At 42.3% G+C, this 16,189-nt stretch overlaps 1 protein-coding gene across 2 annotated transcripts in view; it reads right to left on the reverse strand.

The window, feature by feature from the left end:
* Positions 1-11,565: 11,565 nt before the first annotated feature.
* ATF2 (activating transcription factor 2) overlaps positions 11,566-16,189 on the reverse strand; it is a 102,821-nt gene continuing 98,197 nt past the window's right edge. Inside the window, exon 14 of one of the 2 annotated variants that reach the window (XM_075933683.2) lies at positions 11,566-15,789. In XM_075933683.2, the coding sequence (XP_075789798.1) occupies positions 15,613-15,789 (177 nt within the window). In that variant the 3' untranslated portion in view covers positions 11,566-15,612. The remainder of the gene's footprint in view (positions 15,790-16,189) is intronic. The other variant, XM_075933672.2, reaches the window with a different exon arrangement.

The following is a 16,189-nucleotide window of genomic DNA, read 5'->3' on the forward strand; positions in this document are numbered from 1 at the left end:
GTTCATATTGTTCATGTGCCTTCAGGTGACACTTATATGTTGTCCCGGTTTCACATGTGTACAGCAGTACTGGAACAATCACTGCGCGGTACACAAGGAGCTTAGTCTTGGCACTAATGTCCCGGTTCTCAAAGACCCTTCATCTCAAGCAGGCAAAAGCAGAAATTGTGCAGCTCAGGCATTGCTGGATTTCCGTGTCAATGTCGATTTTGGTGGAGAGATGACTGCCAAGATACAGGAAATGCTCATTTTTCAGTAGTTCTCCTTTGGCTTTAATAGATGGTACATGAGATTGTCCCATCAGCGAGAGTTGATGGAGCACCTTGGTTGTTCAGTGGGAAGTCGAGATTCTCGTACGCTTCAGCAAAAGTGCTTTAAATGGTCTGAAGAGCTACAGGGGAAAGAGCAGCAACCATATTGTCATCTGCATACTGGAGCTCCATGAGCAAAGTCGTGGAGGTCTTGCTTTGGCCTTCAGTCTCCTGAGGTGCAATGTTCCATTAATAGGTTCAATTAATTCTGTAATTTTTCTTGTATAGCACATAGTGAGACACCTATTGAAACCTACTGGAATCCCAGAATCTGAGGACAGATTCCCATTATTCCTTTCCTGGTATCCCAAAATTTGATTTTAGGCTAGCACAATTTTCAGTCACATAGCATGTAAAAAGCACTGCTGAGCACTGAGATCTGAATGTCATTAATACCAACAGGTTCTCCAGATGTATTGGAGATTGTGAAAATAGATGGCTTTAGATGGGCTGTTAGCCAACCACCAGTCTACCACTGAGAATGGACTGCAAAAGGAGGAGGAAGAAACTAGCAAGTGACCACCAACAGACACAGACACAAAGCAATGCAGTCTTGTATAGCAGCAGGAAAGCTGCCTGAAGAGTTCTAGTTAGTAAAACTAGTGAAACATCGTATCTTTCATTATGGCTTAAGATTTTTTTGTTCTCAAGTTAGCTTAACCCCATTCCTGAATGACATGATGGTTGCCCTGTTCTGTTCTTTTTGAATCACCCAACATTGGCCACTGTTTGAAGACAGGATACTGGCTAGATGGACTATTGATCTGACTCAGCATAGGTGTCTGATAGCCTACATGGGAAAGACTTTGCCTTCCCAAACCTCCAGGTATGGCCACATCCACACTCCACTCCCAGAGCACCTGATGTAGGCTTTCTGGGGCCAGAGTGTTGCTGCCCCAGAGACATGCCTTCTCTTTGTTCTGACCGGGGAGGCTAGAACCATGCGACCTCCTCCTCTCCCCTCGTGCTCTGGGGAGGTGGAGGAGTTGCACCTTGTGCACCCTCACCTCTTTTTCCAACAGAGAGGCTGGGGCATGCTCAATGCACTGTCCCACCTCTCATCCCCTCCCCAGAGCACTGGGGAGGCTGGGGTGCACTTGGTGCATTGTCCTGATTTCTCCTCTTCCCAGGGTGGGGGCCTCAACAGAGGTGGTGGGGGAAGGGGCCTGCTTCCCCCAGCCCCAGCCACACCAACCACCCATGTGACACAGTATGATTGTTCTTATATTACTCAGAGCCAAATTACCACTGCAGGTAAAGATAACAGCATATGTCGCTCAAGGCAAAAACAAGGGAGTGGTCACAATTTATAGCAACCTGCTGCAGAAAATGGCTGCTAGGGCAGCTAGAAAGAGCAAGAAATGGGGAAGCATACACAGCATGAAACACATTTCCCTCTCACTGCTCTGGAATGTAAGTTGCTGTATTCAGGACAGCACAAAGCTACCCGAGTGCAGCCCTGGTGACACCACAGCAATAGAACTAGCAGCTGTGAGGACTGACACTGGGAAATGTTAACAGTTTTGCAGACTCATGGATGCTTCTTGCTTACTGTTTATGCTGTATCCAAGTAAAGTGCAAGGCACTTTATAGAAAAAATAATAAAGCAAAATCCCTGCCCCTAGTCTAATGGCCAGAGATCTAAAATGTCTGGATTCATTGTCAGTAATAAGGAAGTATATATGCACACATACATGACAGTCATAGAAGTTGTAAATCTGCCAGTTTAAAATTCATGACATGCTCAACAAAATGATCAACAGAATTAACAAATGTTTCTATCATGCAATGATGGATATACAGCATCTGTTCTTAATTTATCCGGATTATCTTTTTTTCAGCAAAAATCATTAGTCCTTTAATATAATTCTGCTGAAAGGCTTTATTTGTCTGGCTGTACAAGACAAAAGTTATTACAAGAAAATTAAAATATTAGTCTATTTTTACAGAATTGTAAGCATGAAGAATATAAAGTTTGTATTTTATCAATATAAGTATTGTACTTTATATTAGTATTTTACAGAGCAGTCTAAAGCCCAGTCTACACTACAGGGTTAAGAAAAGGCAAGGCAGCTTACGTCCACCTAACTCTGTTTCCACTAAAATTTGCTCCCACCAATGTACCTTGCTTGCTGTGCCAACTTAATATCTCTACCTCCATGAGAGGTGTAGTTAGGGAGACTTGTGTCAACTTTAGTGGCCTCCAAGAAATGTCCCACAATGTCCCAACGGTGACTACTCTGATCAGTGTTTTGAACTTCACTATCTAGTGGCCAGCTAGAACTCTGATCTAGCCATAGAAATGTTGATACCTCTGAACAGCTTGTTCACAGCATGGGAGAGAAGGGCTACAAGAGTGACATGCAGCAGTGCCACTTGAAAGCCAAAGGGTGTGTCTAGACTACCTAGTTTTGTCGACAAAAGTGGACTTTTGTCGACAAAACAATACCAGCGTCTACACTACCGCTGAGTTCTGTCGACATAATGTCGACAGAACTCCGCGGTTTTGTCGACGCTGGTATACCTCATTTTACGAGGCATAACACTTTCTGTCGACAGAACTCTGTCGACAGAAGGTGTTATTGCCTGTAACACTGCGTCCAGACTACGGAGTTCTGTCGACAAAGCGGCTTGCTTTGTCGACAGAACTCCATGTGTCTGGACGCAAATTGTTGACGGAAGTTTTGTCGACAGTGTCTGTCGACAAAACTTCCGTCGACAAAACGCGGTAGTCTAGACGTACCCAAAGAGTTGCAGCACACCTACCAGCAGGCACGGAAGCTAACAGCTGCTCTGATGCAGAGCCACAGACACATCGCTTTTATAAAGAGCTGCATGCTCTCTTTGTAGAAACCCCCTGACCACCACAAAAGAGTTCTTAGATACTTCAGGGAAGATGGAGTCACAGGCTCCCCAAAGTGAACAGTGAGGAGGTGGTGTTGAATGAGGAAGAGGAGTAGAATATGGGACAAGTGCCAGGGTGATCCACTGGTGAAGTGAGCCAGGAGCTATTTGACTCCAGAGCAGTTGAGCCAATCCTTATAGTCCAGTACAGATGAGCCTGACAAAGGAGGACGACTCTTCTCCTTAGGTATGCAGTTTGCTTTGATATTTCAGGGATACATCTGGGCCCTTCCTCATTTTAATCAGAAAGAGACAAGAAAATAACCAGGAAAGGTAGAGTCATTGTCTGAGTCTCATTCCCTTTTTTTTTTTTTTTTTAAACATACACCAGGCTGTCCCATAAATCTTCCCTAGAGATCTCAAGGAAAGGTTTGCAAAGGCCGTCTGTAATCCTGGAAGAAGGCTACTTTAAGACACTTTCCCATAATACTGAGCAATTACTTCAGCAAGCACTGCTGCTGCACACCATCTACCAGCATACATATCTGGTCTGCAGTCATATTCATGTGGGAACTGTTCCCTTTCAGCCTTTGTTACCTTCAGAAGTGAAATATCACCTAAAATCATTGCTGTCTGTGGAAAACTGTGCCAGTATTCAGTTCAGTGGTCCTGTCCACCTGCACTTATGCCTGTGAGCTACCTCCCCACTATTGTCCCAATTCACTACTTCCTACAGTCACATACAGTCTATGGCTGAGACTGCTGTTGTGCTTGCTCTGTGAATCCCTAGGAAGTGAGGATGTAGTGCTTGCAACTTGTGTGGATCAAGGGGGGTGATTTCAGCACATCCTTTCCCTTTATCGTGAGAATAAACTCACAATAGTAACTCTGCGCATTGTATCTTTTACAGCTTGGCCTTGAGAGTCTCTTCATCCACATCAGTGAAGCAGCTCAGTAAAATGAGAAGGAAGAGAAGAGGGGACTACATGTTCCAACAGATCCCACAAGCATTTGGCTCTTCAGAGACAAACATAGGGCTTGGAGTATCAGCGTCTCAGACAGAATGACAAAGCAGAGAAAAGAAGAGCACAGGACAAGAAGAGACGTATGCAGCAGCACATGCTAGCATTACTCAAGAGGCAAACAGAAATCTTGGAGTCAAGTAGCAGGGGGTAGCCGTGTTGGTCTGAATCTGCAAAAGCAACGAGGAATCCTGTGGCACCTTATAGACTAACAGTTTTATTGGAATATAAGCTTTCGTGGGAAAAGACCTGCTTCATCAGATGCATGTGAAATCTTGGACACTCTTGTTGGGTCTTCAGGTTCAAAAGTTCTGTGTTCACCTCCCTCTGCATCCCACTGAGAACGGTATGACTTTATGCTTTCTCTCATTTCATGTGGTGTCCAGGACCGCACTACCCCTACCACTTTACTGAAGAACAGTACAATCAGTTGTACATACACTGCTCTGTGATAGACATGGCTGTGGTATGTGTTAGTGAACGGAAAATGCCAGTTCTTTCCCTTTCAAGGTTCTTTTCCTTGTATTTACAACATTTCATTTGGTTATAAATATGTATATTTGCAAGTGTCTGGATGAGAATTCTAGTTATGGAAAGTTAATTCATCTTTCTTAGTTCACTGTATAAGCTGACTGGCTCTCACATCATTCAGAAACCACAGCAATGTATGCATCTGAAATGTAAAAGGTTTGCATCAGGGTGAAAAAGAAAACCCCAACCAAACAAAACAAACTCAGGCAGAGTACAAGACAATATCCATTATTATGGCTCATTTATCAAAATGGGCTTTCAAAACCTCCTTGAACCATAAAACTCCCCATTAAGCTCTTCTTATAGCCCTAGTATCAAAATCAGCAGACATCTATCCATCCCAGAATAAAATCTCATCTTTGCTTTCCAGATATTATGAAGCACACTGCAGACAGCTATAACCATTGGATTTCTTTTCCACTGAGGACTAATCTTGTGAGCAACCAAACCAATGACTTCTCAAATGGCCAAAAGGCACATTCAACCGCCATTCTGCACAAGCTTAGCCTGTAGTTGAAGCACTCCTCACTGCTGCCAAGGTGGCTGGTATACTGCTTTATGAGCCATAGGAGTAAGGAGTAGGCTGGGTCTCTGAGGTATGCTACTGGCATTTTAACATCCTCAATAGTGATCCACTGATCTGGAAGAAAGTATGTTTGCAGCTTTCAGAACAGGCCTATGCTCTTCAAGATTCCATACACATTCTCTGATTATCTTGCATTTATGGAAGTACATCTCCATTGATCCATCAGTGCTTGTAATACCATAGAAAAAGCATCCCGTTTTTTTGATGTACTCTGTGACAAGGAGTTCTGGTATCAAAATGGGGATATACATGCTATTTATTGCCCTGCCGCAGTTTGGTAACCCCATTGCTGCAAAAACACCCACTATGTCATACATATTGGCCAGAGTCAGAGTTTTTCATAGCAGAATATGATTAATGGCCCTGTACACTTGCATCACATTAACCTCTAAGTGGATTTCCCAGATCTAAATTGATTCCCACTCATGTAGCAATTTAGTGTTGCAAATTTTCAGTGATTTCCACTGAAAATTTCTCAACTCACGGTGCAACTTATTTTGGTGTCACTGCACCAGAAGACTGGGGCCAGGAGACGCAGCGCACATTTCCAGTAATGTAGCCTTTTGCATCTGAAAGCTCTGCCCGTCAACCCAAATCTGCATAACAATGTGATCCCAATTGCTTATTTCTCTGGCACAGAACCAGTTCTCCACTACTTGCAGCTTGCCCGTGAAGGCCAACAACAAATGTGAATTGTTTCTATGTCCAAGAGCACACTAGCCTCCAAGCAATCACCATGTTTCCCAGTGCTCCTCTGGAAGTTCTGAAAATACTGTAGGATCAGGTGTGTTGTGCTTCAAACATTCATCACAGTATTACAGAGCTGTGCAGGATCCATGCTTTCTACAGAGATGGCGGATGCATAGTTTGCAGGTCTTTTGAGAAGAGATGCAAAACATTACAGGATGCAGATAAAATTATGGAATGGACTGCATTCTGGGACATTGAACATGCTCCCAGTCACCCCTGCATGACTTATTTGCCCTAATGAGACATCACAAGCCTTTCCCCAAAACCCTGCACTAGATAGCAGGGGCAGCAGGTTCGTATAATTTTTGGTGGTGCCCCATTAGCCACGCCCCTTGACCGCGGTTAGCCAGGCTTCTGGAGGTAACACGCTCAGGGCAAGATGGGGACATGACCAGAAGTAAAAGGTGTCATGTGACCCCTCTGTAAGGACTTTTCCCACCATCCTCCTACCAACAGGGATTAGTTTGGCCCCCACCAAACTCCCCCTCGTACAACTATCCTGCAATGGCATTAACCCACTGTGTGCGCCACTAACTCAGGGATGGAGAGGCTGGGGGAAGTGTTTCCTCTAAGGCTATGTCTTCTTGTGCAAGAACAGCCATTCTTGTGCAAGAACCCGCAAAGCATCCACGCTGCCCGCCTGCTCTTGCGCAAGGAAATTTACAGTATGGCATGGTAAGAGAGGGTGTCTTGCGCAAGAGCTCTTTTCTAACAGGTTTAAACTCTCTTGTGCAAGAGGGTAGTGTGGATGCTCCACAGGGATTTATTGCGCAAGAAACACCTATGGCTAAAATGGCCATCGGAGCTTTCTTGCGCAAGAGTGTCCACGCTGCCATGGATGCTCTTGCGCAAAAGCGCAGATCGCCCATGGCAGTGTGGACATGTTCTTATGCAAGACTTGCACAAGAACCCTTGTGCAAGATGTTCTTGGGCAAGAAGCTGCCAGTGTAGACAGCCTGAGTTTCCTTCCATGAGCAGAATGAATTTTGTGTTGTGCACCAATACTGAGTACATGTGGCTTGTTTGGATGTGCCACTGTGGCACCCAAGTTATTAATAAATATCTTATAAACTTTACTGTTTCTCTCTGCTGCCATGTCTCCTCCCCTTGCTCCATCAGCTCCCCCGGTGCCAGCTGCCCCCCAACTCCTCACCCTCCTCTGCTGTCCTTACTTCTGCCCTTCTCACTGCTCTTAGCCCTCCTGAGACCTGCCCCCCTCCACCAGCCCTTCTCTTTCCCCTGTGCCAACTCCTCCAGTAGCCCCACTCTGATCATGTGAGCTACCCCTCCTCACCCCCTCTCCTAACACCACCCTCTGCACACCTGTCCTGCATCACTCCTCTGGTGCTGGTCCCTCCCCTGCAGATGTCTGCCCTTCTGCTTCATCCCCAGAATCCCCCAGCCCCTGCACCTTCCCTTACCCCTGCACCCTCCTGGTGCCCCCCTTCCCTCACTGCTCCTGCCCCCTTTTCCCTCTTTTTCACTGATGCCCATGACTTGCTCCATCCCCGCCTTCCTCCTGCCCACCCCTTCTTTCAAGCCTTCTCCCAGCACCTTCCCTTACCCCCTCTAGCCCTCAATGCCCTTACCCTCTCCTCTCCCAGCATCACCCTGTTCTTCCCTCCACTGACACCTCCCCTCCTGCCCTTTTCCTCAGTCTCCACTTGGCCCCTTGGCTTTTGTTTCTCCTACACTGTCCTTTGGTGCCTCCCCTTTCTTCTCCTGACATGCCCCTCTCAGCACAAGACCCTTCCTCTCCCACCGCTTTCCGCCCTCCCCTACTTTCTGCCTTCCAGTTTGCGGGACAGCAGGGCTGGAGTCTGCTGCCCCTCTGTCCATTGAGGGTGTATAGGCCGCTCCGGCATCCACTGCCCGTTCCTTCTGGGGCTGCAGAGTCTGGGCATAGGGTCGCCTTCCGGGTCCTGGCTGCTGCAGGAGGGTGGGCGCCTCACCGCCTGGGCAGACTCCCTCCCTCTTGTCTGCCGCGCCGCCATTTAAAATACCTGGTGTGTGGCCTGAGCATGTGCTGCAAGGGTGCAGGGGCAGGGCAGGCCCGCCACGCCTGCTCACTGCAGAGTCCACCCAGGGGCGAGGCCTCCTCATCCCATCACGCCTGTCTGGTGCAGTGTGTGGATGTGCCACCAAGGCATGGGGGCGGGGCCAGCTTGTACTCCGTCACAGCGGGGCTGCAGGCATCCCATTACAATCCCTCTTTTCCTCCAGGAATGCTCTCCGGCCAGGGAGGAGGGGGAGCAGAGCCCCCAGCTTTAAATATTGCTGGAGCATGGGCACCACGGGCCCATATAACTCGCTGCACATACTAGATAGTGGTGAGTTGCACTGTGGGATATTTGTCTACAGTGCACTGCTGTCTGCATTGATGTAATAGCTGGTAATGAGGATGCACACTGGAGGACAAGGAGCATATGGACATGGAAAAGTAATTTAATTATGGGGGGAATGGTATAATGCAGGGCTACTCAACTTTGGAAGCCACAATGATATTCACAGCACATGCAGAGGGCCGCAACTTAAGTGTGGTTGCATATACATGCAAATATATATGCAAATAGCTTTTCACATGGCCAGGCATGAATATAAAGATTAAGCCATAAGCCCTGGTGCTGGACCCAAACATGGCCAGCGTGAGCCAGTCAGCACCTCTTAGGCTCGGACCACAAGGCTAAGCGACCAGCACTTCCCACAGTGCCCCAGCACCTCCTTCCTGGGGGTTAGAAACACCAACACCCTGTACCCATCTGTTCCAGCCACTTGTGTGTTTCAATGCTCACCCTGCCTGTGAGATGCTTTGCTGGTGTAGAGCATGTTCCCAGTGGCAGCCATGTTCAAAGGATCCCACCCGCAGGACACATGTTGAGCCCCACAAACCCAAACTGCACAGCAGGCCGTAAACTAATGGGCTGTGGGCCTCATGCAGCCTATGGGTCATGAGGAGTAGCCCTGGTATACTGCATAACTATTTTGTACTGTAGACTTGCCCTATCTTGCATTTAAAATCCCTTAATCATATGCTTTTCAGTATGTACCCATGGCTATTATCTGAAGTGTGATCAAAACAATTTCATAAATTATAAATATTTATATACACAGAAGAAATTTAAATTCATTATTATGGACCTTAGGATAAATTTGACTGTCTAATATGTTGCCAGCAATAACTATATCTTAAATCTTTTTCTGCTATGCAGATTCCCTGCATATATTACTTAGCTATGATTTTCCATTTTATTTTAAGTATCATGGAAACCAAAAATAAGCTGCTCTTTGAAAAAATTCAACTGTCAATTGATCAGACCAGTTTATCTAAGCTGAGTATTTTGTCTCCAGTAGTGACCTATTACTAGGGATTCTGACAGGATTCTCCGAGCTCTCATCCTCCAGTGTGACTGTCAGAACTCCCACAGTTGTAAAACATCGACCCTAAAGTGCAAGAGTGGCCAGGTAGTATATCAGCCACATTCTCTAGACCCCACTTGCCCCCTTCTACAGAGTACAAATACCATTTTCTTTCCTCCTGCAGCTATTTTCTTTCTGTTCACAAATGGTGAAGGCATATTGGAAATCATTACTTCATTTCATTACTTCATGCTTTTCTGTATCCTTTGTATTTTTTACACCATTTTCAGTTAGTCTATGCATTACCTAAATTATTGGCACTTTGTCTAGGCATGCTATAACAATGACTGTTCATGCATACTATTTCACTGCATTTTTCTGATTCAATCTTCTTTCTGAGATAAAAATTAAGTATGTAGCTTTACAGAGTTAAGTCCTTATCTATACATACCCAGAGATGAAGGATCCAGAGATTGATCTTCCAGGGTTTGATTTAGTAGGTCTAGTAAGAACCTGCTAATCTTGATCACTGACTGTGCCCCCATTGTCTCTGATACTCCACAGGATTGTAAGGAAAGTCAGCGGAAAAGTTTCTCCCATCAACCTCCCACTATAGGAATGCCAGAGAAATTCAGCTTATGATATTCTTGTAGCTCGAGTTGTGTATCTTAAGTCAACTTTCACTCTCCAGCTACATCTACATTGGCATGATCTTGCGCAAATACTCTTTAACGCAAGAGTTCTTGCATTGAAGTATTTGCGCAAGAGAGCGTCTACATTGGCATGTGCCTTTGCGCAAGAGTATCTGTGCCAGTGAAGAGGCTCTCTTGCGCAAGAAAGCTCCAATGGCCATTTTAGCCATCGGGCTTTCTTGCACAAGAAATTCATGTTGCCTGTCTACACTGGCCTCTTGCGCAAGAACAGTTATGCAAGAGGGCTTATTCCTGAGCGGGAGCATCATAGTTCTTGTGCAAGGAGCATTGATTTCACACATTAGAACGTCAGTGTTCTTGCGCAAGAAGTCCCCACCAGTGTAGACAGGCAGCATGTTTTTGTGCAAAAGCGCGTGCTTTTGCGCAAAATCATGCCAATGTAGACACAGCATCAGTGTAGACATGGCCTAGCTTAAGAATGTGTTGTATAGAACATTCCTTTCCCAACCCACCCCCTAAAGTTAACAGAAAGATGTGTGTGCAAATCTAGAATGCCATCACAAAAATGGCAAAAGTTGTTAGGGAGATGTTTTACACCACAACGGCATAAATTAAAAATGATCAAGTTGTTAATATATGACTTGTAATCATAAGTGGATAGACCTATTCCAGCCCTACACGTGGGAGACTAAAAAGCATATTTTAAAAGGCATAGTCACACTTTTTTATAACCTGAGTGGTGAACGCAAGCTAAATTCAGTTGTAACGGCTTCTGGGTTTTGCATCTTTGCTAAATTTCATGCCACATTGAAAATTCTGTAGTAGTGTGATGTGACTACAAAATCATTCCAGAACAGGTTTTAATTAAAAATAAAAATGCATTGTCGATTCCATGTGTGACATGTTTGATCTAGAAAGATATAAAACTTATACTTTGATAAACTTTTGGTTTGCAGTGTGCCATGGAGCATCTTGTGTTGTATACAGGCTGCAAAAAGCTGACATGTTATACCAGATTCCAGGTATACAGGCTGCAGTAAAAGTTCCCTTTGACTGCTCATTGAAGGAATACGTGGGTGGGGGCAAATGGCCGATTGCCCCTAGCGTATAGGCTGCAACAAAGCTGAGGAGAGAGAGGAAAAAAAAAAAAAAAAACCACACACCACACTAAAAGGTTTCCAGCGTATCCCACTGAAAGTAAACAAAATTAGAGGCAATCCATATGGAGAAAGAAAAATACTGGGCATAAACAGGGAAAAGTTAAGATTTTAAAACCTAGGAAAAGCATTTCAGGAAAAAATATAGAAAAGAACTCATAGCAAAATACAGAAATGAAATCAAGAAAAGCAAGGAGCTTTATAGTCACAAGGACCATTTTGAATGGAAATGTGAAGAGAAGGGAAAGTTCTTAGAAAAAATAAAGCGAAGTTAAAGTAAAAAAATCCAGACATATAAAAAATACATCTACAGGTGGAACCTAAGGGAAAATTACACATTATTGCAAATGATCTATATAGGGTTTTTTTTTTTGGGGGGGGGGACTTAATAATACTAATGCACAGTTGTACCTATTCTTTACTGAACCTAAACGGAGTAGAAACACAAATAAGGTTCTTTGAATATTCTTTTTTTTTAGATTTGCTAGCTATACAAGTCTGCTGTGAAAAGTGGTTTTTGTATGTTTGTTAATATAACTTTTCGCAGCACACGTAAGCAAGAGGGGCTGCAGAGGCCAGGGTGGGCTGAACTTAGGGCCAAAGCTCAACATTCCACAGCCCAAATGAAGCCCAAAGCCCTGTGACTTAGAGTCTGCCATTCCAGGACTGAAGCCCAACCTCACCACCTGAGGAAGGGGGGAATTTACCAACTGCCTACTTTTCCAGAGTGTCTTCAGAGGGGGATGAAGGCCCAGCCACTACTGGCATCCTCTGGTGAGGGGCTGTTGCTCCTCCCACTCTCAATTACTGCCCAGGAGGTTGTGGCCACAAGAAAAGCCCGTGGTGGTTGCATGTGGCCCAAGAGGCCGCATTTGAGAAACGCTGACATATGGTGTTAAACTCTTCCTGACAGACTCCTTTTTCTTTGTGCTGTACAGATTTAAGTGCACAGTCACCATTTTAAGAACAAAACATCAAAAAATGGGACATTGCCTCTGAAATGAGATGCTTTCTTGCATTCCCCTTAAGTGCAGCAGTAGCCAGGACCCAAAATGTCAGTAAACGAACTGAATCCTTTTGTTTTATACTGCATTTTTCTTAAACATCTCACCATTCTAGTGTAGATAAGATTCCTATGACCATAAGAAGTGCTGTCTAGGCTGTTCTGTGTGTGAAACACTATTAGTATATGCTAGAGCATTCACAATTTCTGCTGACACTGGCAATAGTGCAACTCACAGTAAGAATTTTTACGATGACAAAGATAACATTTACAGTACTATAAAACAAACCTCTTTACTGCTAATTATTTTACTAGTAAGACATAAAGATAACATATTACAACATATGTATATACATACTTTTGTTTCCCAAAATAGATCCATTTCTTCCTATGTACAAGGCATTCCTGCTATACGTCACCCTGTTCTCCACTAATGTTGTTGACACTTGTAGGAACTGTTGCACGGTAAGTCCTCCCATTCCTTGCTCTTACATTGTGTGCGTACACACAAGATTTGCACAAATAGAAGTCAGCTGCAGGAAAAAAATTCCCCGCTTTATGTTGTTTCACTATACGTCCACGCTTTTTGGAATGTATCTTGGACATATAGCAGGGACACCCTGCATATAATATATATCAAAGAGTTCTGAGCTTATCTAAAATCTTGTTCAGACTAATTTAACATCACATTTTATTGCCTTATTTGAGGATTCACTGTATTTAAAAAAAATTTTAAAGCTAGCATATTCTCTTCCTGCCACCCTGTATCCAGTTCCATTGTCAGTGTGTTTGTCTGTCTATAGCAAATTAATTCCAGAATTTGGATCCAATCGGAGTAAAATAGATCCCATTTTAATCATTTTCTGTAGGCAACGAATGTGTGGTACCATGAAAATAGCTCAATTGAAAGGTTTGGATTTTAGTTTAAAAAGTGATAGTGTCTTAATATATTTTAACCAGCCAGACTGCTATGTTCAAATGAACTGAGAAGTGGGATCAAGAAAGAAGCCAAAACCTAGTTACCTCTGATGTGACAGTTCTATTACCAAGCTATTAACTTCAAAGGGCAACAACTAGAGGGAACATAACAAGTGGCAGAGGAGGTTGGAGGGGGTGGGAGTGGGAAGAGGAGGATGAAGAGGCAAGATGACAAAGATTAGAAATCAAAGTTCTATTTGTCCAAGATATTCTGCAGTGGGCCTTCAAGTATTCACTAGATCTGAATGAATCATTTATGCCACACAGTGTTATAAACAAATTTGTAGTCAGATCATTTTCTTTGTTCTCACTGCAAAAGAGGTATGTTTTTTACATTGAGATGTAAAATCATAGTGGATACAATAGATAGTTAATTGTAATCAACCTTACATCTCTCATTTGTTTGCATCCACTCACTACATCAAGGTTAAGGCTATCCACCACTCATTTCCATTAGAATTCTACATTGCAATTATAACTAACCCGAGATAATTGTAACTAACCCGACATAGCCTCTTACTGGCAATTTTTAGGGGGCACATAGTAAATTTGGGGATCACTGGTCATAAATTCAGATCAAATTCAGCAAATAGCTTAACAGTTTCATACAGATTCCAAGATCAGTATGTACCATTCTGATCATCTAGTCTCCCATGTAACATAATCAAAGTACTTCCCCAATGTAATCACTATCGTATATGTTTTAAAGAACATCCCATCATGATTCAAAACCAGCTGGTAATGGTGAATAAACTGTTCCAATGGTTATTTACTCTCAGTTAAAATTTTATTCCTTATTTCCAGTCTGAATTTGTCTAGTTTCAACTTGCAGCCATTGGACTGTGTTGTACCTGTCTCAGCTAGATGTAAGAGCGCGTTATAAAATATTGATTCTTGATGTAAGTATATATATAGATTATACTCAAGTCACTCCTTTACTTTCTCTCTGTTAAACTGAATAGATCAAACTCTTGATTCCATCACTGTAAGGCAGGTTTTTCTAAACCTTTAATTATTTTTGTAGCTCTTCTCTGAACCCTCTTTAATTGATCAACATCCTTCTTGAATTGTGGACACAAAGCTAGACACAGTATTTCAGCAGTAGTTGCATTAGTGCAAAATAGAGATAAAATTACTTCTCCTGTCCTTGAGATTAACTTTCACACACCTAAGGGAGGAATTAGCCCTTTTGGAGACAGCTAATGAAAGCTAATGTTCAGCTTTATTGATCACAATCCCCAAATCTTTTTCAGAATCACTGCTTCCCAGGATAGAGTCCTCTATCCTATAAGTAAGCCTATATATTTTTGTTCACAGAAGCATAATTTATAATTAGCCATATAGCCAGTGAACCAGATCTCTGTGTATCAGTGACCTGTCCTCTTCATTATTTACAATGCAAACTTTATCAACAATGATCTAATTTTCTCTTGGACCATTGATAAACATCTACTATATATTCTGAAGAGTTTGTGGATTTGTTTTTGCAAAGTAAAGTCACACTGTGCGATTACCTATAGATACCAAATTTTACATTAGCAATCCTGTCACTTAAGTTAGCTAAATGCACTAGTTTTTACACCAGAATATGCTAGGTGAAAGATTTAAATTATTATTTTTGGCTTTCATTGGATAAAAGTCCAATCATGATTCGAGTTCATAAAAATATTTGCTAACAAAATTAAAAATGAGTTGCCTATTCAACTGTCATGTTAGTGCAAAGAAAGTTTTTACTATTACAAATCACAAAATAATTCAGATTAGTTACAGAAAGAGTAATGAAAGCTTTACTTGATAGGAGTTACCTTTTTTTGGCATTCATATTTGTTTTGTTATGCATCAGTGATTTATTTCAATTTCATTTTTTATTTTGATATTTATTTTGACCAACACTAGTTAATTTTCTTCACTTATTAAGAGTTTGGGATTCAAATGTACTATGTATGGTAATTATTCAATAAAATTAATAATGTTTGAGGTTGAAATCCTACAAATTTAAAAACTGTTCCTTTACTTCCCTTTTGCAAGCCCATTAATAAAAAATTAATTTCTTGAACTTTTCTATAAGTGTAATGTATGCAAAATGATTTTGCCCAGTCAACAACAGGCCTCATCTGCTTGTAATAAATAGCACAGAGCTACAAACTGATCCCTGAGGGATCCTACTGCAAACATGTTCATTTGATGATTCTCCATTTACAAGAAGCCTATCAGTTAGCCAACTCTTAATCAGTTTAATTTGTGCCATGTTATTTTTATATTGCTCTTGTACTGTCATAGAGAAGTCTAAATTATTACATCAACACTAGTTCCTTATCAGCCAAACTTGTGATCTCGTTTAAAAAAATGATATCAAGTTAGTTTGACATAAACCCAGGTTTATTGGCATTAATTATATTACCCTTCTTCTTCAATCTTTATCAATCAAGTCTTGAATCAGTTGCTCCATCATCTTGCCTGGTACTGATGGCAGGCTGACAAGGCCTATAATTACCTGGGAAATCCTGTTCACCCTTTTTAAATATTGGCACAACACTTACTTTCTTCCTGTCTTCTAGCACTTCATTGAGGTACCAAGATTTATTGAAAATCAAAAGCTGAAAAAGAAATGGAAAATAATTTTTAAAATGTCTAAACTATTTCAGCCATTTTGATACTAAATGTTAAAACAGAGTTTGAACCATTCTGAAAGAAACTTGACTTATTACAAAATCCATTTTGTAAAAAATTTAGCTACTTACAAAATGGTTAGAATCCCCCCCAAAACTGAACACATTTTGTTTTGCGTTGAATGAAATGTATTCAAGTTTTTTGATCCCGCAAGAAAAAAAATCCATTTCAGTTCAAATCAAACTATTTTTTTTTTCAATTTGGAACCAAAACAAAACAAAACAAAAAAATCAATTTCTCCTTCAATGTCTGAGGGAGAAGAGCAAGAATAGTAAAATGCTACACTTCTCTTTCTTTATCCTGTAGGTGGCCTTGCTAGCAGCAATT

Source organism: Pelodiscus sinensis, chromosome 7 (assembly GCF_052426305.1).
Source record: "Pelodiscus sinensis isolate ZL-2025 chromosome 7, ASM5242630v1, whole genome shotgun sequence".
NCBI classification, from domain to species: domain Eukaryota; kingdom Metazoa; phylum Chordata; order Testudines; family Trionychidae; genus Pelodiscus; species Pelodiscus sinensis.